The sequence below is a fragment of the Trichoderma reesei genome (genome assembly GCF_000167675.1).
Source record: "Trichoderma reesei QM6a unplaced genomic scaffold TRIREscaffold_4, whole genome shotgun sequence".
Classification (NCBI taxonomy): domain Eukaryota; kingdom Fungi; phylum Ascomycota; class Sordariomycetes; order Hypocreales; family Hypocreaceae; genus Trichoderma; species Trichoderma reesei.
In genome coordinates this window covers 1,489,696-1,514,678 of record NW_006711151.1, presented here as the reverse complement: position 1 = coordinate 1,514,678, position 24,983 = coordinate 1,489,696, and the positions used below count along the sequence as shown (strand labels likewise).

The window sequence follows — 24,983 nt, the reverse complement described above, 5'->3', positions numbered from 1 at the left end:
ACGGGGAATGGAGCCCGTGCCCGTCTCGTGGCCTGGCGATTCTAGTTATACTAGGTACTAGGTAGTTAGTAGTAGCACCAGAGACGGAGAGCGCCATCTCGCAGACCGAACAAAGTTGGAACGAGACGAGGCCAGTTGATACCGTGAGAAGTTGCATCAAAGGCCCTTTCCATCGCACACAAAGCCCCCATGCCATTAATGACCCGGCTCAGCCCTGTCTGCACCTCATCCGCTAGCAGCCAATCAGCATCGCCGACTCGAGGCGCAATTTGCTTTTTTGCCCCTGACGGCTGGCGGCCCCCGCTGTGGCCTGGCCCTGGGGGCTGCAGATACGTGGACGCGGTTCGTCTGCAGGAACAGGAACAGGAACAGGAACAGGGACAGGGACCAGGCGCCGGCGGACAGCGATAGTGCGAGGACTCGCGCGCGCTCGTTGATTCGTGTGATGGCCGAGGTATCGCGAGCTCTCCAGCTAGGTGCTAAACGTGGGCTATTACTACCTACTTAGTACCAGCAATCCTACAGGTACGAATATAGTCGCAGCTCCGTCTGGCCGCCTGAGGTAGCAAGAGCGCTTGAAAGGCGGAGTCCAGCGAGCAATGCCCCCCTTAGCCCTGGAAGCGCCGCCGAAGTACTGGTACGAGTCTGTTTTTTGGGGGTTGAACAAATCTCACGATGGCTGCACGACAGCAGACAAAGCCTCCCCGGCCATACTAGAGATCTGCATGAGAAATATAGATGAACTCTTGAGAAGCAGCTGTAGGTGTTGTCTCTCTCATCACTGCTCAGCAACTGTTAAGAGAAAAATAGCCGCCTCAGCATCCCGTTCGTGCGCAAAGAAAAAAGGCCTCCAGTAGGTAGGGGCTCGGCCAGTCCACGCCTAAAACCCTCGCATCCACCCACGCACAGCTCGCCTAGCCGTCACGCCGGGATCAGTGGGTTTTGCGTCTTTCGTACGAGAGAGAGAGACAGAGAAAGAGAGACTGGACCCCATTTAGATTGATGCCCGTACGAGTAGGTAGGTACCTGTACTTGGTCAGCACCGTGCTCACCGGCACCAGTACCTTAGGTAGGGTACATGTAGCTAGTAGCGAGGCCCTGCCCGAGCAGAACAGAAGCAAGGCCCGAGATGTCGAGCAGGGGTCCGGCTATAGCACCTGCTGTAGTGGTAGAGCAGAGTGGATGCGTGCGTCTCTGCCTGGCCGCTCATGAAACGCTCAGAGTGCTCGTGCTTATTATCCGACCTCTCCCCCAACTCCTCCGCCCGCCTCTTGCCTCTGCTTCTGCTTCTCCCTCACCCTCACGCCAGGCTATAACGCTCCTTTCCAGCTTTTTTGCCCGCCAGTCATTCCTTTGTCTTCTTACGACAACCCACACTCTTTATTTTTAAAAAACCTTCTTCATTCCTTCTTTCTCCTTTCAAAAAACCCCAAGCAACTAAAAATAAACAAACAAACAAACCAAACCGTCAAGATGAAGTTCACTCTGTCCGCCTCTGCCTTCCTGGCCCTCGTCGCCTCGGCCCTCGCCCAGACCGCCGACTTTGACTCCATCACCAACCCTACCCCCAACGAGATCCTCACTGCCGGCCAGGCCCTGACCATCGAGTGGGATGCTCCCGCCAAGTACGCCGCCGGCACCGTCTCCATCGAGCTGATCGGCGGCCCTACCCAGGCCACCCAGCAGGTCCTGGCTACCATTGCCAGTGAGTTTGCATCCGTTGAGATTCTCGTGTGTGTGCGCACGTCAGTCGCTAACTGAGCCCAAACAGCCGGTGTCAAGAACAGCGCCAAGACCTTCACCTGGAACGTTGACTCTGCCGTTGCCGGCCAGAACTTCTACGGCTTCATCTTCCGCCTCGAGAGCGACCCCTCCGTCTTCCAGTACTCCAACCCCTTCCACATCAAGGCGGCTGAGGTCCACAGCAGCAGCAGCTCCTCTACTCCCGCTGCTCCCGCCCACACCTCGTCCTCTGGCAGCTACGGCAACCTCCCTCCCGCGGACACCACCACCACCGTCACCACCTCCGCCGGTGTCAAGACGGTCACTCTGGCCACCCAGTCCACTACCGAGGCTCCCGTCGTCACCACGCCCGTCTACTCTCCTCCGGCCGTTACTGATGTCACCGTTGTCCTGAACGCCACCACCACCGTTCCCTGCCGCAACTCCACCATTGCTCCTCCCACTCTCAGCGCGCCCAGCACTCTCCAGAGCGCTACCCGCCTGCCTCCTCCTCCTCCCAGCTCTCCCGTCTACGTTCCTCCCGGCCAGCCCCTGACCAGCACCGTCTGGGCTGCTCCCTCTGCCTCCAACCCTGCCATCACTGCTCCCGCCCCTCTGCCCACCAACGCTGGTGCTCGCGTTGGCGGCAGCTCCCTGGCCCTGGTTGCCTCTCTGGTCGTTGCTTACTTTGCTCTGTAAGCGGGCGATGATGAGATGCTGGAAGTGTTAATTCGAGGCTTGGGGATCCTTCTTAACCGGCTTGTGGTTTGACGCCAGCCTTGGTTTACTTTTACTGTTTGCACATATTTTGTTCACTTGCTTGGAAAAGGAGAAGAAGATTGGTTCCGGTTTGAATCTATCTAGATATAAAGCGCGGGGCACGACGTCTGTTTTTTCACGGAGCCATGTCATTTTCAGTGTAGGATATCTAGCGCCTGCGTGCGAATACATTGGTTCTCTCTTAATTGATAATGATTTACGAGCTCCATCAGATGTCATGCCGTCTCGTGATACTTGAGGAAACATCAGCAACACTTTGTTGTTGCGATCATAATCTACATCCAAGCGGTCATCTCAATTTCCATTTGATATGGAACCAATGACGTCCTTGCATGCCAATCGGGATTTCCCATGGCGGCTGTAAGCGACGATCTTGTGTCCTCGCCCCGGTGATGAGACATGGGGAGCAGGCTGGACTAGTAAAAGACGCGCGAGCATGGGGGTTGGGATAAAGAAGATGGAGACTGGCGATTTTTGGCAATTGATCTGCATACGGTGCTTTCGAGACAGTATGACGTACGACGTTGAGACATGTCACGCCTTTTTTTGCTGAAGATGTGGGAATTCGACATGTAATACCTCTTGAACTAGTACTAAGATATCTACAACGTGTCTAGTGTGGTGCGAGATGGTGGTGTCTCAGAGTCAAAGGGGGGGGTTGGCGATTCTCCCTTGCTTCGTGATTATTTCTTTTTTGTCCTTCTTTTCTTGGTAATCCCCCTTTTTTTTGTGTGCCTAGAACTGGACCTGCCGGATGGGGTTTAAAGGCTGGAGCTGTGCGCATTGAATTGAGTGGTGAAATGGCGACGCTGCAGTAGGTAGGTAGGTAGTAGTAGTAAGAGACCAGAACATTTGTTTGAGGTAAAGAATGCGCCTTGTTCTTGGACTTTTGCGACTGACATAAGCTGCTTTAAATAGGTGAGACTTGGGCGTAAGGCTGAATGCTGGTTCTGTCATAAATTAGGTAGGTGCATCGTGGCTTGTCTGATGTGCGTTCAACTTGGGTACCTATTGTCAGTCTAATTTGAGACTCATCTGGACAATGTCCTGCATGCAAGCTACGTGCTTACTGTGCGTATATGTATAGCATTCAAAGGCAGTGCATGGCGTGTTGGAGAAGCAGTGTCAGATGCGCATGGGACTGAGATTGTGCCTCGTGATGGCCGAGAGCGATAAAGGGCAAGTCAAGTCGGATACAGTACAGTGGAATCACTCGCCCAAAATGCATGCATGTACGCAGAGGATCTTCACCGGCTTGATGCTGGGATCTTACTTGATCGACTCTATGCCAATGTTTTATACTAGTAGCCCTATAGTCAACTCGGGCGCTGCTGTTTCCATCAACCTCGAAAAGAAATTCAAGTGCCGTCGTCTTGAATGTGTTACGGTGACAGGCGATGGAGGGGTGATATAAGGCAAGTCTTAGTGATACTGTTAATACTAAGGTAGTAGCAGTGCACAGATAAACTCGAGACTCAGCTTGATAAGATTAAGATTATTATCCTACCTGGATAATAAAACAATAGGATAGTTAAAGGGACTAGAATGCTTAAGAATGCCCTGCATATTTATCTTAATCTAGCTCTATTTAAACTTTATATTAATAATATTTACTTTACTTTTTATATTAAAAATTTATATATAATATTAAAAAGTTTTAATTATTAATTATAATTAATATATAAAATTATTTTTTAACTTTTATTATTATTTTATATTTAATTAAAGTAAAAGTATTTACTTTAATTATTTATTTTTAATTACTTACTTTTTTTAATAGAGGGGTGATATAAGACAAGTCTTAGTAATACTGTTAATACTAAGGTAGTAGTAGTGCATAGATAAACTTAAGACTTAGCTTAATAAGATTAAGATTATTATCCTACCTGGATAATAAAACAATAGGATGGTTAGAGGGACTGGAATGCTTAGGGATGCCCCGCGTGTTTGCCTCGATCCGGCTCCATCTCTCCACAATCTCGGACAGGAGACCTGGTCTGCCGAATTCGCATTACGAAATGGATTGTAGCTTGATGGCTTCAGCAGGGTATTGTTGCCTCTACTAGATCCTTTGGATAAGAATGAGCCCTTACTCGCCAGCCTATTGCCCGTCTTTTGTTGTCGAAGATTCAGTATAATCGAGCTCAGAAGGTGATGGTACCTAGGTACTAATGTAGCTTCAACTTCTTTTGGTGCTCTTCAAAGCCTCAACATGATCCTCGGCACTAAGCCATAACCGGCAAGAGGGGCAGTGAGCGCCGACTGACGGAGCAGAAGCCTCGATTTTTTTTTCTCCCTCTTCTTCTCACATGTTGCGAGACAGAATGACAGCCTCTAGAGCAGAGTTGTTCCGTTTCTCGAGCGCCTCCCATCGCCCGTCTTGAACTGCAATCGTAGGTCCCTTGGACGCATCCTCTGTACGAGCGCCTGTTTGATTGGCTCTTCCTTGCAAGGAGCCCGTTGCGCTGATGTCATAAAGGGTCGCAATTCTTTTCAACTCCCAACGTTGGTGGGGTTTAAAGAGTCACAATCGTCTTCCTTTGCTTTTGCACTTCAGAGGTGAGCAATTCTTTGCTTGTGCGATAGCTCCACGGGATTCTGACCGTAGCAATTGGGCTGTGCAGCAGATCGCCATGTCTTCCCAAGAAGCTCCCAAGACCTGCAAGGTCATCACGGCCGAGACCATTGCCAAGAAGCTGCTGCAAGAGGTCAAGGACACGCTCGCCAAGGTCCAGGACGCTGGCAGCCCTGCCCCGACCCTGGTGGCCTTTCTTGCAAACGACGACCCTGCCGCCGTCAAGTATGCCGAGTGGTCCAAGAAGACGTGCGAGGAAAAGTGAGGATAACCATGCCGAATTCCCTACCATCAGTGCAGTGGTGCTGACAGCCAATCTTTCCAAGTGGGTTCAACTTTGAGCTCCGCGTCGTCGACAAGGAGACCGTCGAGGAAGAGATTATGAAGGCCAACGAAGACGATGCCGTCGACGGAATCATTGTCTACTACCCCATCTTCCCCGGGAACCCTACCAAGGACAAGTACGTCCAGGAGACGGTCGACCTGTCCAAGGACGTCGAGGGATTGCGCCACATCTACCTGCACAACATGTACTACAACATCCGATTCCTGGACCCCCCCGAGAACAAGAAGAAGTCCATTCTGCCCTGCACCCCCCTGGCCGTCGTCAAGATCCTCGAGCACCTGCAGATCTACAACCCGATCCTCGCCTACGGCAACCGCTTGTTTGGCAAGACCATTACCGTCATCAACCGATCCGAGGTCAACGGCCGCCCTCTCGCAGCCCTGCTGGCCAACGATGGTGCCACGGTCTACTCGGTCGACATCACGGGCGTCCAGCTCTTTACCCGCGGCCAGGGAATCAAGAAGCCGCGCCACCAGGTCGAGGACAAGGAGGGCTGGGGCCTGGAGCAGTGCCTGCCTTTGAGCGATGTCATCATTGGAGGAGTCCCCAGCGAATCGTTCAAGGTCCCGACGGAGCTCATCCGGGACGGTGCCGTGTGCATCAACTTTTCCTCGTACAAGAACTTTGATGGCGTTGCCGTCAAGGACAAGGCGTCCATCTATGTGCCCTCTGTCGGAAAGGTCACAATTGCCGTCTTGCTGCGGAACCTTGTTGTAAGTGCTTTCTGTCTTTATCAAAGATTGAGAGGGGTTTTTGGCAGCTAATTGGGACAGCGTCTGGTGGCGAACCGCCCTTCCAAGGAGAGTACGGATAAGAACATGATTCAGGCCCGAACCGAAGCCTTTGCCGACGACTGAGCTGTAACGACGAGCCTTGGACAGCAGTTGTAGAAGACAACCGGATTTTTCTTGTCCCCTGTTTCCCTTTGTTTACGATCCGATAGCATTGGATGAGCCATGCAAAGGGGGCTCGCATTGTTTGATACTTTGGGGCAGACAAACAAAACATAAGAAAACGAAAATGGCCAATCGATCTCGGCCCACAACTCGAGAGGCTAGCTGGGTACATATATATTCTCAAATCATTGAAGGGAATCTATAAAGAAAAAGGGGGCGAAAACACAGTTCATAATGTCATGATCTCATAGACTTAGGTAGTTGAAGCATTGCGCGCAAGTATCAAGTACTGCAAGCATCTGTACGATCCCTGGAGCCGACGATTGAGTGGATCTGGCTTCATGTCACGAGGCTGTGTAACCACGCACGGATGCCATTCAAAAGCCTGTCAGTACACATATGTATAACAACAACTCATCAGGCAAAGAGGCCTCTTGCAGTATGCCTTTCTGCTCTTCTATTTTTTTTTCTTTTTCTTTTCGGAGAGTAAAAGTGTGTGGGCGGCAGCAGGTGGAGTGGAGCGAGATGATGAGTGACACGGCGATGCAAACGAAAATGGCAAATGTAACTTTCGGCGTGTAAAAAGACGTAGAAAAGTCTCTAGGCGCGGATGAGCTTGATGGTCATGTGGAGAGTTAAAAAGAAAGAAAAAAAAAAAAAGAGAGAGAGAGAGAGAGTGAAAAAGGTCGATTGTTGCTGAATGTGCTTGACTTGTCCCTTTTTGTTATTGTTGTGTCTCGTTTTCCAGCCTCTGTTTTCAGTGCTTGCGTCAAGCATCGACGCTGCCCTACTTGAAGGTACCTGCAGATATCCATGCAAGCTCAAGTCTTCAAAAGTACTACCTACCGAGTATTGGTAGATACCTACCTACCTACCTAATACCTTGAATACACCAGCATCGAAAGCAATAAGCGCAACACGATAGATTGCAGCAGCAAGGGCCAATCGCATCTCGCACATCACCCGCACCGAGGCACGCAGAAAAGTGACGAGTCGCCCCCTGTCAGGCAACGACACATGAAGCTTCCTGTGGAGCAAATTCAGGTACCGTCCCAGAAGGGCTAGGCAAAAAGGAAAGGACAAGAAAGAAACCGGTCGATTGCCGGGTGTGAGGGAGGGACATACATACAGAAAAAGGTAAAAAAGGCAGAGAGATTACGAGCGTCGTGTAAGATTATGCAGCCCTCCACCCGCATTGACTGAGAGTGCAAGTACAGTCATGCATGTTGGTACGAGGAGGGGGCAGCTGAATGTATGCATGTAGAATTCCGATTCTTTTGTTATAGGTAGGTGCTACAAGTATCGTGTCACGAGTGAGATGGTGGGATACAAGTCTGATATAAGGTCAAGGTCAAGGTCAAGGTCAAGGTAGGCACCCGGACGGCACAGAGGTTCGCTACTAGTAGTATTACTGATTGTACGACGAGCGGGCGGACGGACAAGGCATTGATGTCTTGGTCCATCGTCACCAGGCTTGGTTGGTAAAGTATGTATCACTCGGGCTGAGATGGGGGCCGTGGGTTCTCGGGGCACTTTGCGCTCGTGCGCCGGTGACCTAACCAAAGGTGGCATCAAGGACGAACTGCCACCGTATTCCGTACGCGGGCATCATATTTGATGCTATTTCGGATGTTGGCGACTGGATGCGATGTGGACTGCGGTGACAAGAAGTTGGTGGCGGTAGCAGTAGTGCTGCTACTCCAGAGTACAAGCATGGATGTCCGTCTGCATGCATGCATGCATGTCGCGATATATGGATATAAGATATGGGGGGGATGGAAGTTGCTGGACTCGCATTTATACTATCATCACCCGGCCGCCTGCAGCAGGCATCACGCGCATGCACCCGTCCGAGTCCTGTAGCATTGCCCTGGTGAGCACCCGCAGGGTCGAGGCCAAGTGCTTCCGCGGGACCCTTGCTGGTGGTGTCTTGCAATTTCTCCGTCCATCTCAAACGAATGGCAGACATGAGGCTCATGGAAAAACAAAGAAAGGCAATGCGTGTTACTAGCCTATTTTGTTTGCTCTGGAAAACAAGACACCTCCAGCAATGCGCATGCCCTTCTCATCATCGTCGTTTCGTTTCGTGTCGTTTCTCTGCCAAAAACATGGAACTTAAAAGCATCAATTTCAACGCATGAAGCGCAAGCGCAGCACCGGCGCCTCCTGATTGGACATTGGCAGCAAGTACCGCCGTGTAGAGGCTGCCCATCCGCCGCCCGGTCTAGCCGCCTTGGGCCGGGGTCCGCCGCGCTACAATCGCCCTAGAAGAGGCCCTGTCGCCCCTGTTCCACCCAATCTCCCTCCCCCAAGCTGTCCCTGTTGCGCCTCTGTGCCTCGTCTGCGTCGAGTACGGCCAGTACCTGCGAGTACATACATACATGCCTTTGATCCAGGCACAACCGCCCGTCCATCAAACCTGTAAGGCGGCCCGAGCCACGAAACCGGTTGCCAGCCAAGAAACGCAATTCTTCGACTGTCTGTCTGACTGACGGGCGGCACTTGTCCTTTTTTTTTTCCCGCCTGCCGCTTCTCACCACTCTTCAAAACTCGTTCTCTCTCTCTCCATCTCCCTGCCTGCTCCTTGACCTGCTGCCACGCGCCTCTGCTCGCCTCGGCGCTGCGATCCGCAGAAATAGGTAGAACCAAGCGATCCTGATACCTTGATTTAATTTACTCGTACCCCAGGCTCAGGCTCAGGCACAGGCACAGGCACAGGCCCAGGCGCTGAAGCTTTCCCCGAAATCCTGTCGCCCCGATCCACTGTCGCTCCTTTCTTGTCTCGTGGCGCGCCCGATCGATCTCGCAGACTTTTGAATATCCCACGCTCCTGGCCTTCTGGCTTCCCGCCACGTTCTCTCGCCTCTTCTCACGCAGATCCAAGCAACAATCATACGCTCGAGCTCCAGCCCTTCAGCTCGTTCCCTCCGCTACCGCTTTTCCCTCCTCTGCATGCGACTTGTTGGGCGCTTGGACCGCATCTGCCTTGCCCCGGAGCTCGCAAGGATAAAGAGAGCAAAGGGGACCAGACGAGCGCAGCCGAAGCAGCAGCACCACCAGCAGCACCAGCCTTTCCGACCTCGAGCCTCACTTACAGCCAACGCTGAGTCGCCGTGACGATGCCGTCCATTGCTACGAATCGCTATGAAAACCACCAGCAGGACGCCCGCGGCATGGCGGTTCCCTACCCTCAGCCTGCGTCGCCCACCTTGACCAACCCGGACATGATTCTGCCCGACTACGACGGCCCCGATCCCTACGACAGCCGGCCGTCCACGGGCCCGTCGCTGTGGAACAGCGGCCACCATATCGAGGACGGCTTCCAGTTCGGCCAGGAATTCCACGCCAACCCCGACCCTCTGTCTACGCGCATCATCTACGGCAATGGGACCATGCTTTCGGACATTGGCGAGGTCACCGAGGTCGAGAGCGTCGTCGGGCCAGTGCCCTCCCGGCACGCCTCCAAGCGCTCAACCCACAGCTCGGGCGACGAGGGCCCCTTTCGAGCGTCGTCGCTGACGACGGGCAAGAAGTTCATCCAGCAGCGCCTTCAGCAGCAGCGGCACCAACAGCACAGGCATGGCGAGCGCAGGATGTCGACCGAGTCCACCAGCACGGTCGGCACGCACGACGGCGGCGCATTTGTCGACTTTGACGACGCTGCCAGCCAGGGAGGCGACAGCATCTTCCAGGGCGACGACGAGGAAAGCGTGGCATCTGCCTACGTTGAAGGAACGGCCGTCGCACACCACCTGCGCGCTTACGATCCCATGACCGTAAGGCGGTTGAGCGATGACGGAGCTGCCCTTAGCCAGCGGGCAGAGCAAATCTTGGCCAACGCCAAAGCGAGATTAACTGTAAGCTCTGAATGAAACAACGACGCTCTTTTCTGTGAGCGCGAGCGAACACTGACATTGTTGTAGCACATGGAGGACAATCTCACACGAGCTAGGACCTTGAGCTACTCTTCTGTTTCGGATACCTCGACCCCCTCACCAACCACGACGAGGGCTCCCACATCCCTCCGCAGGTCGGGTATCACGCCCTCTCCGACGAACCTCCCGAAAGCTACCAGGGAAAACGGAGCTGCCCACGGAGCCTCTTCTGGGGCGCAGCACTTGTCGGGCTATCCCCAGCGCTCTGCGAGCGCCCTCGGTTCTGCCGGTGGCTATCGGCGACCCTTGCCCACATCTAGGAGTATGGACGGTCTGGGCAGCGCGTCAGCCCAAGGCGCCCACGGTCACTTTCAGTACTATCAGCTGGACCACAGTCTGGAGACTCTAGGCGAAAATGGCAATGCGGCCGGCATTGACGGGAAACGGAACGGTTCACGGACAACGACCGTGGCGAGTCCCACGAGGGGTTTTTCCGACCTGGGACTGACCCGATCCGCCTCGGCATCGCAAATGCGCGATCTGCAATATCAACTAAAGGGTCTAAAGGGCAAGATTTCGAGCTTGAAAGAACAAGCACGGGTGGATAGCATGAGGCGTCGCAGCCTTCAAAGCCTTCGCATGCCGAGCCCTTTCACCAATGCCACCTGGGACCCGAGCCAAGCAGAGTCTCAGGGCGCCAATAGCAGCAGCGACGAGTACTCGTACGGCAACACTGATACGAGCGATAGTGACCATGACCGGAAGCAAGTCGAGCATGTGGCTGAAGTGATTGAAGAAGTGGAGGAGGAGGAGGAGGAAGAGGAAGAGGAGGAAGTGCTGGTCAAGGAGGAGGAAGAAGGCGGAGAGGGAGAGGGTGAGATAGATGAGGGCGTCAGGGTGCATTATGAGTATCCGCAAACGCCCGAGCCGCAGGAGGACTATGAAGACGACCCCGAAGAAAGCGAGACTCCCAAGGGCCGGGCCCTGGGCAGCCCGCTGGAAACAAGCCAGCAGGCGGCAGTTCACGACGTTCGCAGCCCTTCACCGGTCGAGAGCGTTGCTACCGAGTACACCGAGGCCGAATCGACCCCCCAGTCGCCCCGGGATGGCTACGGCAGCGAAAGCGAAGAGTCGCTATATCACGAACCCGTCGAGGGTCCCATCTCTCACGAGGATCGCGAAGACGTCTTTGATTACGAGCACTCGTTCCTCTACTCTTCCATACCCGCGGCTGGGCGACACTTGCGCTCGGAAAGCGTGAGCTCGGCGAGCTCTGCGGAAACGGCTCGTGGCCCAACGCTGTCTCACAAGCGGAGCGCCAGTTCGGACTCGACCAGTTCTGTGGATACGTTTGCCACGGCCAACGAAAGAATCGTGAGTCGTAGCTCAACCGCATTGTCCGGATACAGAGTGTATACTGCGGCGGATCTGTTCAGGGATGCTCGTCACAAACATGCCAGCTCGTTCCGAAACTCTTCAACCGACAGCGACCGAACTGTTGCCGCCAACCAGGGGGGGCACCAGCGGAGCAGCACGGCGTCAATGGTTCGACCGGTGAGCAACGCCTCGATCAAGAGCATGCACCGACCCTCGAACTCGTCCTTTGACTCTGTGGGGACGAACCGGAGCTTTCCCCTCGTCAACAAGGCCAAGCTCAACGGCGGGATCTTGACGCCTGGCGGCTCTCCTGATCAGGTCAGCAAGCGACTTAGAGACTCGCTCTTGACGGATGCCTCGAGCATTTACTCGCAAAACAGTAGCAACGGCCGAGGCGGACAGTCGCCGGCGCTTCAGGTCCTGTCCAAGGACGTCCAGCAGACGGTAGAACGAGTGGTGGCCAGCTTGGGCAAGTGTGTGCTGGCGTTGGGGGAAGCGGACGGGACCCATCCCGGGGGCCATGAGCTGTACAAGCGGAGGATCGAGGCAGCTCTGCGTGTTCTCGACGGAGAGGTTGAAATTCCCTGAGCGGGGGGGCATGGAGCGGTGCCGAACATTGTCGGAAGACATTGGAGTAATACGCCGGCTCTGGATTCTGTCGAAGAGCTGAGAAGAACGGCACATTATTACCCATCATTAACGGGGGACGGAGTGGTGGGAGCAGTGGAGGTGGACACACTATGACTTTAATGCCATCCGACGCTTTTCACTGCATGGCGCGGATGGCCTATTACCCTTTCGATACCCTTTTCTTATTCAATAATTCCTTATGTACATGAAGTCTTTTTTTTTTTCATTTGTTCGAGCACTATGCGAGACTTAGATGTCTGTCGAGCGGTTATTGTTTGCTTTGGGGAGTGTGCGATGGCTTGACATGCTTTGCTGAGATGAAATGGTGACGATGACACGACAGCGGCGGCGGGAGGGATTCTGTCTTTTTTTCAAACAAGTACTTGGACTACAGTGGTATATAGAAATGAAACGAAGATGTGTTGATAAGGTGTGCGATTTTGATGTTCAAACGTGGTACGGCCTTGAAGGCATTATAGAGCTACAAACGGTGGCAGTCAGAGCGCTTTTGGGAGCATCACATGCAAACGGGGCGATGCAGTTGCCCAGACCCGCCAGCTTTGATAGGGCTAAATTCACGCCATTGGAGTCACAGGCGGAGAGCGGGGGTCTTTTGGCAGCGCAGAGACAAGAGGACAAGAAGAAGAAGCCCAGCAACTCTTGACGTTAAAAAGGCGATGTGCATACAAAAGAGTGCGGCAAGAGATAATCGGGATACAGCCCCGTGATAGAAGCATGTACAATAACAACAGTAGAAAATATCATGGAAAAATAACTAGCAAGCCAGCAGCCCTCTTCCGCGGCACTAGTATCTTATCGCGAAAGACCCCTTGCACACACCCTTGGTCCATTACCCAAACTTTGTTTTGTTTCGTCCACATGACAAAGCCAAAACACATCCTTTTTCTTCCCTTTCTCACCTTACCCAACCAACCAGACAACAGCAGGAAAAAAAAAAAAAAACTTCTTTTCCTTTCCTACATCACACACCTGCGAAAGCGAATTTCTATTGGCGCTTTCTTTCTGTGTGTGTTTCCTGCCGGTGGATTCGGTGACGCGCTGCTGTTGTGTCGCGGTGCTACCTCTGTTTGATCGGATCAACAAAATCCTGGAAGGAGGGGAAACTCGTCAACATTCATTCCCTTGCTTTGCGATCCTGGCAAAACGTCGACTTTGAACGAGACGGAGAAACCATCTACGAAAACGTCGACAGATCCTTCTTGCGCTGCTGCTCTATCGCAATCACCTACCTAGTACACGCGACCACGAACGAAAAGAAAAAGCGACGATACACCACCGCGCGCAGCGATCCCTCATAACCTCACACAACCTCCCCAAAGCAAACGAAACCATGAGCGAAACCCTGACAACAACCAACCTCCTAACCTCCCTCCTCCCCCCCTCCATCACCACCCTCATCGACACGCACATCCTCTCCCCGTCCTCCCCGCTCCAGTCCCTCAAGCGCCAGCTCCTCCTCCAAGCCAGCCGCATCCAGCCTCATCTCCAGCCCCTCGCCGACCGCGCCCTCGAGCAGCTCTCCGCCCACCAGGCCGCCCTCGACGTGCTCCTCCCGCTGGCCACCGTCGTCGCCACCGTCGTGGTGCTCAACTGGATCCGTCGTTTGGTCCTCTGGTGGACGCGGCTCGTGTTTCGCGCGTTTTTCTGGGCGCTCGTCGCCGTGTTTGCCGCGTGGGTGTGGAAGCGCGGGGTTTTGACAAGCGCGAGGGATGCGGCTGTCTTGGGGGCCAAGGTCGCGGGTTATGTTGCCGTGTTGAAGGACGTTTGGGTCGATGAGTATAATCGGTATGAGGGGCAGCAGGCGAGTGGCAAGTGGGATGAGTACTCGGCGAGGAGGAGTGGTGGCGGGCTGTATGAGCAGAGGCGGTGATGGGAAGGGGGTCAGGGGACGGGATGAGGATGACGCTCGAGGTTGTCTTGTTTTTCGTGATGTGGGAGATGAGGAGGAAGCGATTCAGCGACGAGCAGGAGAGGAGGGGAAAGAAAGAAAGAAACAAAACAACAACAAGGGCGATATGGCGTTTCAGACACGAGACATGATGTATGGATGATGTATATTGCAATGGGAATCATGGGGGCACTACGTCAAGGTCTGGGGGGGAAGCACACCATACGTTTACTGGTCCTTAGGAACTTGTCCTCTTTTTTTTTTGGATTGCATGATTCAATGATCCTTTCCTTCTTCTTCTGATACATGTATATCGCTAGCTCAACGGCTCGGTCACGAGAATCGAAGCCCAAACCGACGACTTTTCCTTCTTGCTAGGTATTCAAACCACCCAAAACGCCGTCGCTATGCATTTTCCTGCCAACCAGTAAAGCCACCGACTAAATCCCTTCAATGCCTGTCTTTTTCCTTTTTTTCAACCACTTGGTTGTCCCTTTTCCCCTTGGACTTTCTTGTTGACGAGAGATGAAATGTCTCCAATCTTCCGAACCCTACTTTCTCTCTCTTTTAGTCCTCCTCTTCGTCGTAGTCTCGCTCGTCGTCGGGCTCCTTTGGATCCTGCGCCTCGTGATACTGGATACAGTCGTCAATGTGGCTGAGGATCCCCGCAACGCTGTCCTCGTTGGTCACGTCCAGCCGGAGATAGTTAACCATGCTAAAGCTCTCAATCAGCCCGGCCACGGCTCTGTTGAGGCGGCGGAAGCTGGCGCCCTTCATCACCTGGCTCTTCTCGTCGGGCGGGACGGACTCGTCGTCCTCCCCCTCGGGGCCCTCGGTTATCCTCCTGCTGCGCTCCAGGGGATCGTCGTCCAAGAGCGCAACGTCGGGCGTGATGAAGCGTTTCAAATCCTTCTTCTTGACCTGATCCTTGATCAGGTCCATCTTGGACAGCACGTTGATGTGCGGGATCTCGAGCATGAGCATGGCGCTCATGGCGCTGAGCGTGCCGGCGAAATACTTGGCCCTGTCGACGACGAAGGTGGCCTCGAGGAGGTAGACGGCGGCGAGGCGGATGTCGAGGGCGCCCGACTGCGTCAGGAACTTGACCAGCCTCGGCAGAATGGGAATGTGCGTGTACAGCTCGATCTGGCCGGGCATGTCGATGATGATGAGGTATTCCTCGGTGAGCGAGTCCAAGGCTTCGGTCAGCCAGTCCAGGTTCTCCATGAGGAATTCGAAGCAGTAGATGAGGCCGCCGTTGGGGCCCAAGCCCAGCTCCTCCATGGCATCTTGCAGGGAGATGAGCTCCTTGATGTCGAGGTCGGGCTGGTGCTCAAACGACTCGGCGGCGGGGTCGAGGTTGATGTAAAAGGCCGAGCGGCGGTTGAGCTGCAGGTGGGTGATGAGGGCGGCGCAAAAGGTGGACTAGATGACGGTTGCGCAAGTCAGTTGTCTGGCGTCTCTAGAGTCGCACATGTTTGAAATGCCGGTTGCATTGGCACATCAATGACAGGAAGCATCGCAAGGGCACATCATCGCGCGCCAGATGATTTGCGCCTATGTCCTCATCACAGCTCGCCCCAGTAAGGGTTGAGGAGCCCTGTGCTCTGTGTTTCACCGGCCTGGATACGGATCGGAGGGATTCGCGCATCAACGAACGGCTTACAGGCATCGGCATCAGCAGCGTCATCGGCATCAGCCCAGCTTCGGACATCGGCATTCGCGGACCACCACCATCAAGGCTTCATCAGTCTTTTCTCGTTCCCCCTCCCCCCATCAGGCAACGTAGCGCATATAGAGCACAGGCAAAGCAGACATGGCGAGAACGATGAAGACGATGCTGTAGAAGAACAAAAAAGGAAAAAAGAAAAAGAAAAGCAGAGAAGCAGAGGCTTGCCATACCTTGCCCGCCCCCGCGGGGCCCATGATCATGGCGCCAAACTTGCTCATGGTGTGCAGCTGCTGGCTGATTTATACACCATGTATCCCTCGGAGGACGTGTGACCGGTGTTGCGTGCGATATTGGACTGGGAGCAAGGATTGCGGCGATTTGTTTTGTCGTCGTTGCCGGGCTTGGTCTGGGTAGGTCGAGAGAGGAATTGCTGGTTGGGTTGTTGGCTGCCGAAGAAAAAAAAGACCAAAAAAAAAAAAAAAAAAAAGAATTATTACGTATACAAAGCTCAAGAAACCCAAAGCAAGCTAGTAAAGATCGAAGCTTTTTTTCGCATCTGATTTGAGTCGTTTTGGGTTTGGCGCGCTTGGAAACCGCCTGGTGGGCAAAGGTGGGGGGCTGGAAGAGAAGAATGAGACGGGAAGAAGGAGCCAAAAAGGTACGTAGTATATTGCAATGGCGTAAGGTAACGGTTAGGGTCCTCCGTGGAACTGGAAGGACACTGTACAGGATCCGTACCTGTAAGACCAACACAAGGAAAAAGGTCCCGAACTGGGGGCCGCAGCACTTGCACGTTGCAGCAGCGCAGCAGTCAGATTCGTCGGCGGGAAAAAGGCTGCTGCTTAGTTACCTGATAGTACATGGCTGCGACTTGCGAGGGATTCAGACGACCGCGATTGCGGGGGCCGCAGGAGTTGGGGACGCGATAGTATTACTATTCGGAGTTGGACAACCTGCGCCCCGAGATTGACTGATTCTCCGTGTCGGAGTGAGAATGTAAGAAAGGACCTTGATTGTTAGAGTGTCGCACCTTTTTTTCTCAATGACAGGTTTCCCTCGCCTTCCGCCTTTTCCAAAGGAGCCGCTGCGCAGCATCAAATGGCGTCAAATGGCGGGTTGGCGCGAGATGGCGCAATTTCTGACACGCACCGCATGCTACCTACGAGTACCTTATGCCACCATAGAGGGGTACCTAAGCCGCCACGGGCAAGTCTATTGGCACGACAGGTTGCTCTCTAACGCACGCCATCCCCAGGCACGCGTGTTGGGCGGCCCTTTTCTGGTTGGCGCCGCTCCTGGCTCCGAGTGGGAGTCACACCAATCCTGCGTGGAGGAAATTGGCACATGGCAGCCTCTCGTCGCGATAGGACTGGATTGTCGGATTCGCATTGTCCTGACTACCTAGGTACTACCTAGTACCTGTACAGGTATACTCGTGGCTGTAGGTAGGATTTCGCAGATGTCATTTCGTGTCTGTATGCCGTGGACATTGTGCAAGAAAAGGGACAGCAATGCAAGAGTGTGAGGAGAGTACATAGTTTCGGAATATTACTGACGGCCTCCTCGCAATGCGCGCATGATTGCCAGGACGACTCTTTGCAACAGCAACAATTGCGGTAATTTGTTCCAAAAGACACATGTTCGGATATGATCCCTCCCCTTCCCCCCAGCTTCGCTTCCTCACAAGAGAATTCCCAACACAACAAAACATGACGGCCAGGGACGGACTCCGTATGTACGTACATGTGTCTAGAGAGATGTCGTCTTCCTTTCTCCGGCGCGGCAGGCAGGCGGGGTGACCTGCCGTCACATGCAGAACCGGCAGCGATCCCTTGTACCCCGCGGTGCGAATACGAGGCGCAATTGGTGCGCTTTACCCCCGTCCTGATAGGTGCAGTAGGTACGAATACTAATTTTTTTTTTTCCTCTCCCAGTTTATCTTATCCATGCCGTGCTTGGCCGCCCCTCTCCGACCGACCGTCGGGCCTAAATAAAAAGTCCAGACAATCGCCAATTTTTTCTCTCACCCTTTTTTCCCTTCCTCTCCAGCAATTCCTCGTCTTCTTCTGCCAGCTCACCTCCTGTCGCCTCTCCTCTCGAGCGATTGTCTGTCCGTCCCCTTTGTGCCTTGTTGATTCTATTCGTCTTCTTTCTCTCTCTCTCTCTTTCATCTTACCCCTCCAACCTCACACAAACCGCCACAATGTCTACTCCCAACGGCGTCGCCAAGGCGGACACCTTCCTCTTCACCGTAAGCAGCTCCTCTCCCTCTTTTTTTTCCCCTCTGGAACGGCTGTCTCTGCCTGATTGGCCTTGCAAAAAAAAAAACAAGTCGATATTCTCAGCTGCTGACTTGCGCTTCCAGTCCGAGTCCGTCGGTGAGGGTCACCCCGACAAGATCGCCGATCAGGTCTCCGATGCCATCCTCGATGCCTGTCTCGCCGAGGACCCCCTCTCCAAGGTTGCTTGCGAGACGGCCACCAAGACCGGCATGGTCATGGTCTTTGGTGAGATCAGCACCAACGCCAAGCTGGACTACCAGAAGATTGTCCGCAACACCATCAAGGACATTGGCTATGACGACTCCGAGAAGGGCTTCGACTACAAGACGCTCAACCTGCTGGTCGCCATTGAGCAGCAGTCCCCTGATATCGCTCAGGGTCTCCACCTCGACCAGGCCCTCGAGAGCCTCGGCGCCGGTGACCAGGGTATCATGTTCGGCTATGCCACCGACGAGACCCCCGAGCTCTTCCCCTTGACCCTGCAGCTTGCCCACAAGCTCAACGCTGCCATGGCCGCTGCTCGCCGTGACGGCACCCTGCCCTGGCTGCGTCCCGACACCAAGACCCAGGTCACCGTCGAGTACAAGCACGACAACGGCGCCGTGGTCCCTCTCCGCGTCGACACCGTCGTCGTCTCTGCCCAGCACTCTCCCGACATCACCACCGAGGAGCTCCGCAAGGAGATCCTTGAGAAGATCATCAAGACCACCATCCCCGCCAAGTACCTTGATGACAAGACCATCTACCACATCCAGCCCTCTGGCCTCTTCATCATTGGTGGCCCCCAGGGTGACGCCGGTCTGACCGGCCGCAAGATCATCGTCGACACCTACGGTGGCTGGGGTGCTCACGGTGGTGGTGCCTTCTCCGGCAAGGACTTCTCCAAGGTCGACCGATCCGCCGCCTACGTCGCCCGATGGATTGCCAAGTCCCTGGTCGCCGCCGGCCTTGCCCGCCGTGCCCTCGTCCAGCTCTCCTACGCCATTGGTGTTGCTGAGCCCCTGTCCATCTACGTCGACACCTACGGCACCTCGGACAAGACCTCTGACGAGCTCGTCAAGATCATCCGCGACAACTTTGACCTCCGTCCCGGTGTCATTGTCCGCGAGCTGAACCTGACTCGCCCCATCTACCTCCAGACTGCCAAGAACGGCCACTTCGGCACCAACCAGTCCTTCACCTGGGAGCAGCCCAAGCCGCTCAAGTTCTAAGCGGGCAGCTGCAACTTAAGGTACTGCACGCAGAGTATTCAACAATTCTCTGCATCTTGATTTAACGAAATGACGTGTTTTTCTCTCAAAAAAAAAACATGTCGGTTTTTCATCAGGCACATATAAGGCGGCGTACGGTTCTCAACGAAACCTAAGGGCTTTCACCATTCGGATTCATGGGAAAGCGAGGCGGTTTCCGGCGTAAATCTTTTTCTTTTCTTTCTGCTCGATCAAAAAAAGAAGATGCTTATTTTTCATTGTCATCTTTACATATACCAAGGGTCTTTGGGGGATCAACGGAGGCGGGGGGGGTGAGGGCGTCTTTCAACAAAGACAAAAGTCTGGGATTATTTGCATAGACAGCAACAGGGTCACGTCTGCAAAGGAAACGGTTACATGCACACACTTATGAGCTACGCTAATGATGGGTACAACTACAAGAACTGCACACCGGCGTTTTCGGGAACCAAGAAGAAGTTCAACATCTTTCTTCCCGAGTTCTCTTGACCGAGCTGCTGAACATGCAAAGTCAGTTGTCGGGGTTGGAACAGGAGAATTGCCGGTTCATCGGGGCTACAGATGTCGAGACAGGTTTTTCTTTTTTAGCTATTAGATAGAAGACTTGATAATAGACAGCCCGATGCCAAGGCACGCTGTATTGTGGTCTCTTGTCTCTGTGAAGTTGTGTTGTTTCATCGTGTGTTGACTTTGTTTCAGTTGGCAGACATGGAATTGATGCGATATTGCCTTCTGATGGCATCAAGGTATGAGTGAGAGATGGTTTCATCGCGCATCCTGGCTGACTCTAGCAAAGGCGACATCGGAATACAATTACTACCTACCTGCACTGCAACATTACTCCGTACCTTGTCGGGCAGCGTCTTACATACATGATACAGCTAGTAGTAGCTGGAGGAGAAGAAGAAGAAAACAAATCGCCGAATGGGTGACAGGCGAACCGCATGCTTAGTTACTCCGTGCGAACTACCTATCTTGTTGTACACTTGATCCATTTGTGCGACAAGCACTTCATCCAAAGAGATGAAAGCCGTGTTAAGAATAATACGCCGAAGAAGGGCATTGTCGCTTTTTTTTTTTTTTTTTTTTTTTTTTTTTTGATGCCTATACTAAGAGATGGGAGGGGTTTATTACCTACCAGAGGTTGGTGATGAGTCAAAGTGGAAGAGCAGGTACCTTATGGCGTGCTAATCTTTTTTTTTTTTTTTCCCTCGACAATGGTGTTGAGACTTGATACAATGGCGGTACTGACGGAGGATGTAAAGGGGACATTATTGGCCAGGTGTCTATTTAACGCTGCCACGATGCTTCTGTGGACATTATTGAAGCATGATTATACAAGTACATATATGTAGGTCAACATTCTGCAAAGGACGTATACGGATTCACCTTGTCGGGTGTCTTGAGAAACTAAGGTAAGATATTGTTTCTACGTTCATGATGCTGATATGCTGCTGCCCTGGTAAGTGATTAAAAGACCGGGGACGATGTCAACATCCCCCCTCTCTGATCGGACTTGCAGGGAATATCCGAACCAGAAACTGACTCATACTCGTTTCGTTTGATAAGATCTTCTGGGGTTTCCTCACATAACCCCCGTACGAGATTTAGATCCATGGTGGTGTGCGGGAAAACAGGGACCAGGATCGGACGAGGCAAACTCGCGGCTTACGTGAGATCTGAAGCAACTCACTACAAGTACCTTGCCTACACCAATCGTCCATCTTTGCCAGTTCCCCATGCACACATAGGTAGGTATGATATCGCTAGTGTACCTCGATCGAATCCTTTGGAACATTACCTGAGCCTGTTTTACAGGGAATGTTTTGACGGGACTTTTATCCTCGGAGTCCGGAGTTTCTTTCACGGAGCTGAAAACAAACAAAGCGGGTAGATCCCATCCCTTGTTTGTATGTATGTATGTATGTATGTATGTATGTATGTAAGCACGTTCTCATCACACGATCTGGTGAATTCTGGCCACGGCATGCTCACACGCACGCACGCGAGCATGCATGCATGCATACATGAATGCACCGCACATGCCATTCAGATCTCATCTCGCCTATACATACATATACATGAATGTGCTTTGACAGTTTCTCTCTCCAATAAGTACTTGTTGCAGGGTGTGCAAAGCACCGAGCAAGGAAGAAAGCCAACATACAAAGAGGTCAGAGCACACGAGGGGATGGACGCTGTATTTGCTTGTTCGGGCAAGTAGTTCCGATTGGGCGGTTTCCGTGAACAAGTGTTGTGTGTGTGTCTCTTTGCAGACTGCTGGAGCTCTTTGCTTTTTGTCAATATACATATTTTATTTTTCGGCGTTGCTCCCCTTTGTAAGCGAGTTATGTGCTGGGGTTCCTTCTGATGATGCACGGAGGGCGTGTGAGATGCTTGCAGGTGAAGGGTCATCTAAGTGGGAAAAGCATGGAGCTTTGAATAGGGGGGGCCATAGACGCACGGATACGTGTAGTATGTAGTCGTTGGATGTTTAATGGATCGTAGTACTGTCAAACTTACATACAGTACAGTATAAAGAACCATGATGTCAAGCCAGGCCGTGCTCAAGAGGGCGTGGCCGTAGCTGAGGCGGACGGCTGTGGTCCTTGCGTATAATAAAAATTCTCCCTTCTCCTCTTTCTTCTCCTCCTTCTTCTTTTTGTTCTTTTCATTGTGATGGAGTGCTGCATACTCCACTTTATGTGTGTACGGGGTTGAATCCCGTATTGTGGGAGTTGTGAGCTGTCATAACGACTTTCAAGAGACATGGGCTCATGATGGGTGACAACGTGGGTACGGACGTCATGAGGTATGTAGTAGTTGGGTCTCGAAAGGTGGCCTTGAGCAGACGGGGTGCCTCTCGGGCTTCGGGCACGGAGGAATACCGTATTGCAGTTGGTGCAGATGTGGGCGGATGCCGAACGAAACTTTGTGTCGTCTATTCAAGCAGAGGAATCCGGGACTCAAGTCTCCGACGGAGTGCTGTCTTCATCGAGAGAGACCATATCTGTAAGGGTTCTCTCTCGGACTTCGCCGTCACTGGGTATCGTGGGCGGGTACGGTGAAAGGTGTCAAAGAGAGCGGCACGTTGGCTTCGTTCACTTGTAGACACCTCCTTGAAGGCCAATGTCAGCAAAGGTGTCGGACAAGAGACCACTCGAGGAGAAAGACCTCACGAATACAATAGCTTGTGGGAAATGACTCCAATAAAACTCGTGAGCCCTCGCTCGACTCACACTGCAGGATCACCGTCAGTGAAGGAGATGGCATTATGCACGTTGCTTCAGCTACTGCGCCAGCAAAGCCCGTGCTAAGATATGAAGTCGATGAGGCAAACGGTGGTTGCGCAAGTCTCGGTTCTAAGCACTTCAAGTCAACCTAGCGAGCAGTTGGACGGTTGAGTTTGTCCCCAGCCATCAAATGGCAGGTAACCTTCAGGTGAAGCCTGTCCATCATTCCCAAACACAACTCGAGAGTTTGTAATCCAACAAGTGCTCTTCATCTCGCTTACCAGACATTGACCTGAGCTATTGAGCTGTTGTATGACAGGTGGCGCCTCATTGTGGTGAGTCCAGGGGAGTGGAGTAGACGAGGAGCAACGCACGTAAACAAAAAAACAACCTGCTCACTGACCATCTGCTGTACCGATCAATAGGCCTCCTCGGGAATGGCAATGATCTCTCCATTGTAGGGTAAATTCTGACACATTAGGCAACATCGGACTTTCGGAACCTAATGAGTTCAGTCTCTGCAGTGTATGGGGTGGTTGGCTGCGCGCAGAGGGGAGGAGGTTGCGATACCCATAAGCATCATACACTCCTGAGTGGAAAAGCAAGGCAGTATGTCCAGGTTATAAGCCCTTATAATGTGCCGGCAGGACGTATGTGCCTAGAAAATCAGGCAGATCAAGTGTGTTTCTCCTGCATCTCGGGTTACGCAGAGACATGGCCAAGTTCACTTGCACTCAAGCAGATGAAGAATCCTCACGGCTTAAGATAGTCAATCAGTATCTCGGATCCGATCCAAGGCACGTCCATATGATATTGGACGCCGACTCGGCGAAGAGAAGGGCCTACTGCTAGCCGTCAGTGAGCTACTTACCTCAGATGAATCTTCCGAACCGCGAGGAGCAGTCTCCCACCTTCTCACATTCACCACGAATGAAGGCGTCATACACCACCATCAAGTCCAAGTCAGACAACTAAAAATACCCAAGAAGTCCTCGTGTGAATACCGATCATCTGGTCCTCGCCAGCCACCTCAACGATGACACGCGAAAAGTCAAACACCCCAATCTCGTGCCGCTCTTTGTCGGTAGCCAGTAGGGAGACATTCTCGCTGCCTAGTTTGTGGCTTGCACAAGTCCTTTGGTGAAGCCATCAATCCCCAGATGGAGGCGCGCAAGACTTACTCCATAAGGACATTAATCAATCCTCCATGGCAGGGACGCTCCAGATTCCTGGGACCGCGCCCCATGGTGGTGGCGCCCATACTCGGGAAACCTGGCAGACACAAAAGGTTACGATGCAACCCATATGCCTTAGCTGACGAGAGCTACGACATAGCCATGTCCAAGGAATCGGTAGGGGATGGGAGGGTATACTCATCTAACCCAGGATGGCGGGAAATGGCGTCTTTGTTCGGACTAGGACATCGTAAAGGTGCCCGACCAGAGGACTGGGATGTGGAAAAGGAGGGAGCAGAAGAAAGACGCGACAAGGCCGAGGTGGCTGAGAGCTGCCTTGCTACTAGAGTGGTAGCTAGCAGAGTTGTGCAGCCCTCAGGTGGGTGAATGAAGCTATCTTGAGTCGACAATACCAACGACGACCAGCTCGATCGTCGACCGGCTGAAGCCCGACAGGATATGCTTCCGTAGATCGATTACCGCTCAGCCGGGACAATTCGATTGCAAAGTCGGGAGGTTTTGAGGTTAGACTTCGCACTCCTTCTTATGATAGGTATGATCCTACCCAGAGTGAGCCTTCCCACAAGAAAGCATCCTGAGGACAACGCCTCTATATTGTGTTAGTGTGATCCATTGCAAAGAATTTAGCATGCAGAAGCCACTGGCACGATACACTCACGTCTTGGCTCGGCGGAACCTCCGATGGTGCATTCTGTCATCATTATTATGACCATAGACTTGCATGAACTGGCGGCTGGCTTGGGCTTCTCCCAGCTTGGAGAGGAGTCTTCCCCATCTGTATTCATCCTCTCACTGATGAGCCATTCGCCAATCAACCACGCAGAAGAAACATATTTCTCGCGTACGTACATTAGCCTTGCAGCCAAAGAGGGCCAAGCTGAAGTCCGGCATCATGGGATATTCCACAGCTGTGGTTGACGGCGTTCTCTAGGACGCCTCATGCGAACGCCTTCCCCTGCCGTGGGCTGCTTCACGCCCTCCAGAGGAGACACACGCCCCCTGGTTCGCCGCATGTCCCTTGTTTGCTCTCGCTGGTTCGTGTCTTATTCTCTTGTCAAGCCACCTCATTGGCGGCAAGACTAAGCGACACCAGCGCCAACAGACGACGGCGCGTCTCCTCTACCGTGGCTGCGGTGCTGGGAGGGGCGTCAAGCGCAACCAACTGCATGGGACTAAGGCTCAGCTAGCTGACAAAACCACCCTTTGAACTTGATTGATGAATGGATGAATGAGCTGAATGGGGAGTGTGTGGGCGAATAGG

The 24,983-nt window shown here is 53.0% G+C and overlaps 6 protein-coding genes across 6 annotated transcripts; 5 read left to right on the top strand and 1 right to left on the bottom strand.

Annotated features, from left to right (window-relative positions):
- The first annotated feature begins 1,307 nt into the window (after nucleotides 1–1,307).
- Nucleotides 1,308–2,705, top strand: TRIREDRAFT_120821 (uncharacterized protein). Its single transcript, XM_006963429.1, has 3 exons — nucleotides 1,308–1,705; nucleotides 1,772–2,016; nucleotides 2,074–2,705. The coding sequence occupies exons 1-3, from the start codon at nucleotides 1,474–1,476 to the stop codon at nucleotides 2,419–2,421; spliced, it is 825 nt and encodes a 274-aa protein (XP_006963491.1). The 5' UTR covers nucleotides 1,308–1,473; the 3' UTR covers nucleotides 2,422–2,705.
- A 2,177-nt stretch (nucleotides 2,706–4,882) lies between these two features.
- TRIREDRAFT_46244 (uncharacterized protein) lies at nucleotides 4,883–6,545 on the top strand. Its single transcript, XM_006963061.1, has 5 exons — nucleotides 4,883–4,895; nucleotides 4,982–5,061; nucleotides 5,127–5,338; nucleotides 5,404–6,136; nucleotides 6,197–6,545. The coding sequence occupies exons 3-5, from the start codon at nucleotides 5,136–5,138 to the stop codon at nucleotides 6,278–6,280; spliced, it is 1,020 nt and encodes a 339-aa protein (XP_006963123.1). The 5' UTR covers nucleotides 4,883–4,895; nucleotides 4,982–5,061; nucleotides 5,127–5,135; the 3' UTR covers nucleotides 6,281–6,545.
- Nucleotides 6,546–9,492: 2,947 nt separating this feature from the next.
- TRIREDRAFT_120819 (uncharacterized protein) lies at nucleotides 9,493–12,159 on the top strand (the record flags this gene model as incomplete). Its single annotated transcript, XM_006963428.1, has 4 exons — nucleotides 9,493–10,176; nucleotides 10,243–10,980; nucleotides 11,128–11,591; nucleotides 11,682–12,159. 4 exons carry the CDS (start codon nucleotides 9,493–9,495, stop codon nucleotides 12,157–12,159), a joined length of 2,364 nt encoding a protein of 787 aa, XP_006963490.1.
- A 1,116-nt stretch (nucleotides 12,160–13,275) lies between these two features.
- On the top strand, nucleotides 13,276–14,314 carry TRIREDRAFT_46242 (uncharacterized protein). Its single transcript, XM_006963060.1, has one exon. The coding sequence runs from the start codon at nucleotides 13,553–13,555 to the stop codon at nucleotides 14,090–14,092; it is 540 nt and encodes a 179-aa protein (XP_006963122.1). The 5' UTR covers nucleotides 13,276–13,552; the 3' UTR covers nucleotides 14,093–14,314.
- Nucleotides 14,315–14,476: 162 nt separating this feature from the next.
- TRIREDRAFT_46240 (uncharacterized protein) lies at nucleotides 14,477–16,140 on the bottom strand. Its single transcript, XM_006963059.1, has 2 exons — nucleotides 16,013–16,140; nucleotides 14,477–15,535 (listed from the first exon to the last, which is right to left on the bottom strand). The coding sequence occupies exons 1-2, from the start codon at nucleotides 16,058–16,060 to the stop codon at nucleotides 14,678–14,680; spliced, it is 906 nt and encodes a 301-aa protein (XP_006963121.1). The 5' UTR covers nucleotides 16,061–16,140; the 3' UTR covers nucleotides 14,477–14,677.
- A 1,718-nt stretch (nucleotides 16,141–17,858) lies between these two features.
- On the top strand, nucleotides 17,859–19,473 carry TRIREDRAFT_46238 (uncharacterized protein). The gene is made up of 2 exons (XM_006963058.1): nucleotides 17,859–18,033; nucleotides 18,148–19,473. The coding sequence occupies exons 1-2, from the start codon at nucleotides 17,986–17,988 to the stop codon at nucleotides 19,273–19,275; spliced, it is 1,176 nt and encodes a 391-aa protein (XP_006963120.1). The 5' UTR covers nucleotides 17,859–17,985; the 3' UTR covers nucleotides 19,276–19,473.
- The last annotated feature ends 5,510 nt before the right edge of the window (nucleotides 19,474–24,983 follow it).

Bases quoted from the DNA above. Each gene is read 5' to 3' on its own strand.
- TRIREDRAFT_120821 (XM_006963429.1), top strand. From the start codon at position 1,474: ATGAAGTTCACTCTGTCCGCCTCTGCCTTCCTGGCCCTCGTCGCCTCG. The intron at 1,706-1,771 runs GTGAGTTTGCAT...GAGCCCAAACAG, and splicing joins GGTCCTGGCTACCATTGCCA to CCGGTGTCAAGAACAGCGCC. The intron at 2,017-2,073 runs GTCACCACCTCC...TCCACTACCGAG, and splicing joins CCGCGGACACCACCACCACC to GCTCCCGTCGTCACCACGCC.
- TRIREDRAFT_46244 (XM_006963061.1), top strand. From the start codon at position 5,136: ATGTCTTCCCAAGAAGCTCCCAAGACCTGCAAGGTCATCACGGCCGAG. The intron at 5,339-5,403 runs GTGAGGATAACC...AATCTTTCCAAG, and splicing joins AAGAAGACGTGCGAGGAAAA to TGGGTTCAACTTTGAGCTCC. The intron at 6,137-6,196 runs GTAAGTGCTTTC...TAATTGGGACAG, and splicing joins TCTTGCTGCGGAACCTTGTT to CGTCTGGTGGCGAACCGCCC.
- TRIREDRAFT_46242 (XM_006963060.1), top strand. From the start codon at position 13,553: ATGAGCGAAACCCTGACAACAACCAACCTCCTAACCTCCCTCCTCCCC.
- TRIREDRAFT_46240 (XM_006963059.1), bottom strand. From the start codon at position 16,060: ATGAGCAAGTTTGGCGCCATGATCATGGGCCCCGCGGGGGCGGGCAAG. The intron at 15,536-16,012 runs GTATGGCAAGCC...ACCGTCATCTAG, and splicing joins GCCCCGCGGGGGCGGGCAAG to TCCACCTTTTGCGCCGCCCT.
- TRIREDRAFT_46238 (XM_006963058.1), top strand. From the start codon at position 17,986: ATGTCTACTCCCAACGGCGTCGCCAAGGCGGACACCTTCCTCTTCACC. The intron at 18,034-18,147 runs GTAAGCAGCTCC...TTGCGCTTCCAG, and splicing joins CGGACACCTTCCTCTTCACC to TCCGAGTCCGTCGGTGAGGG.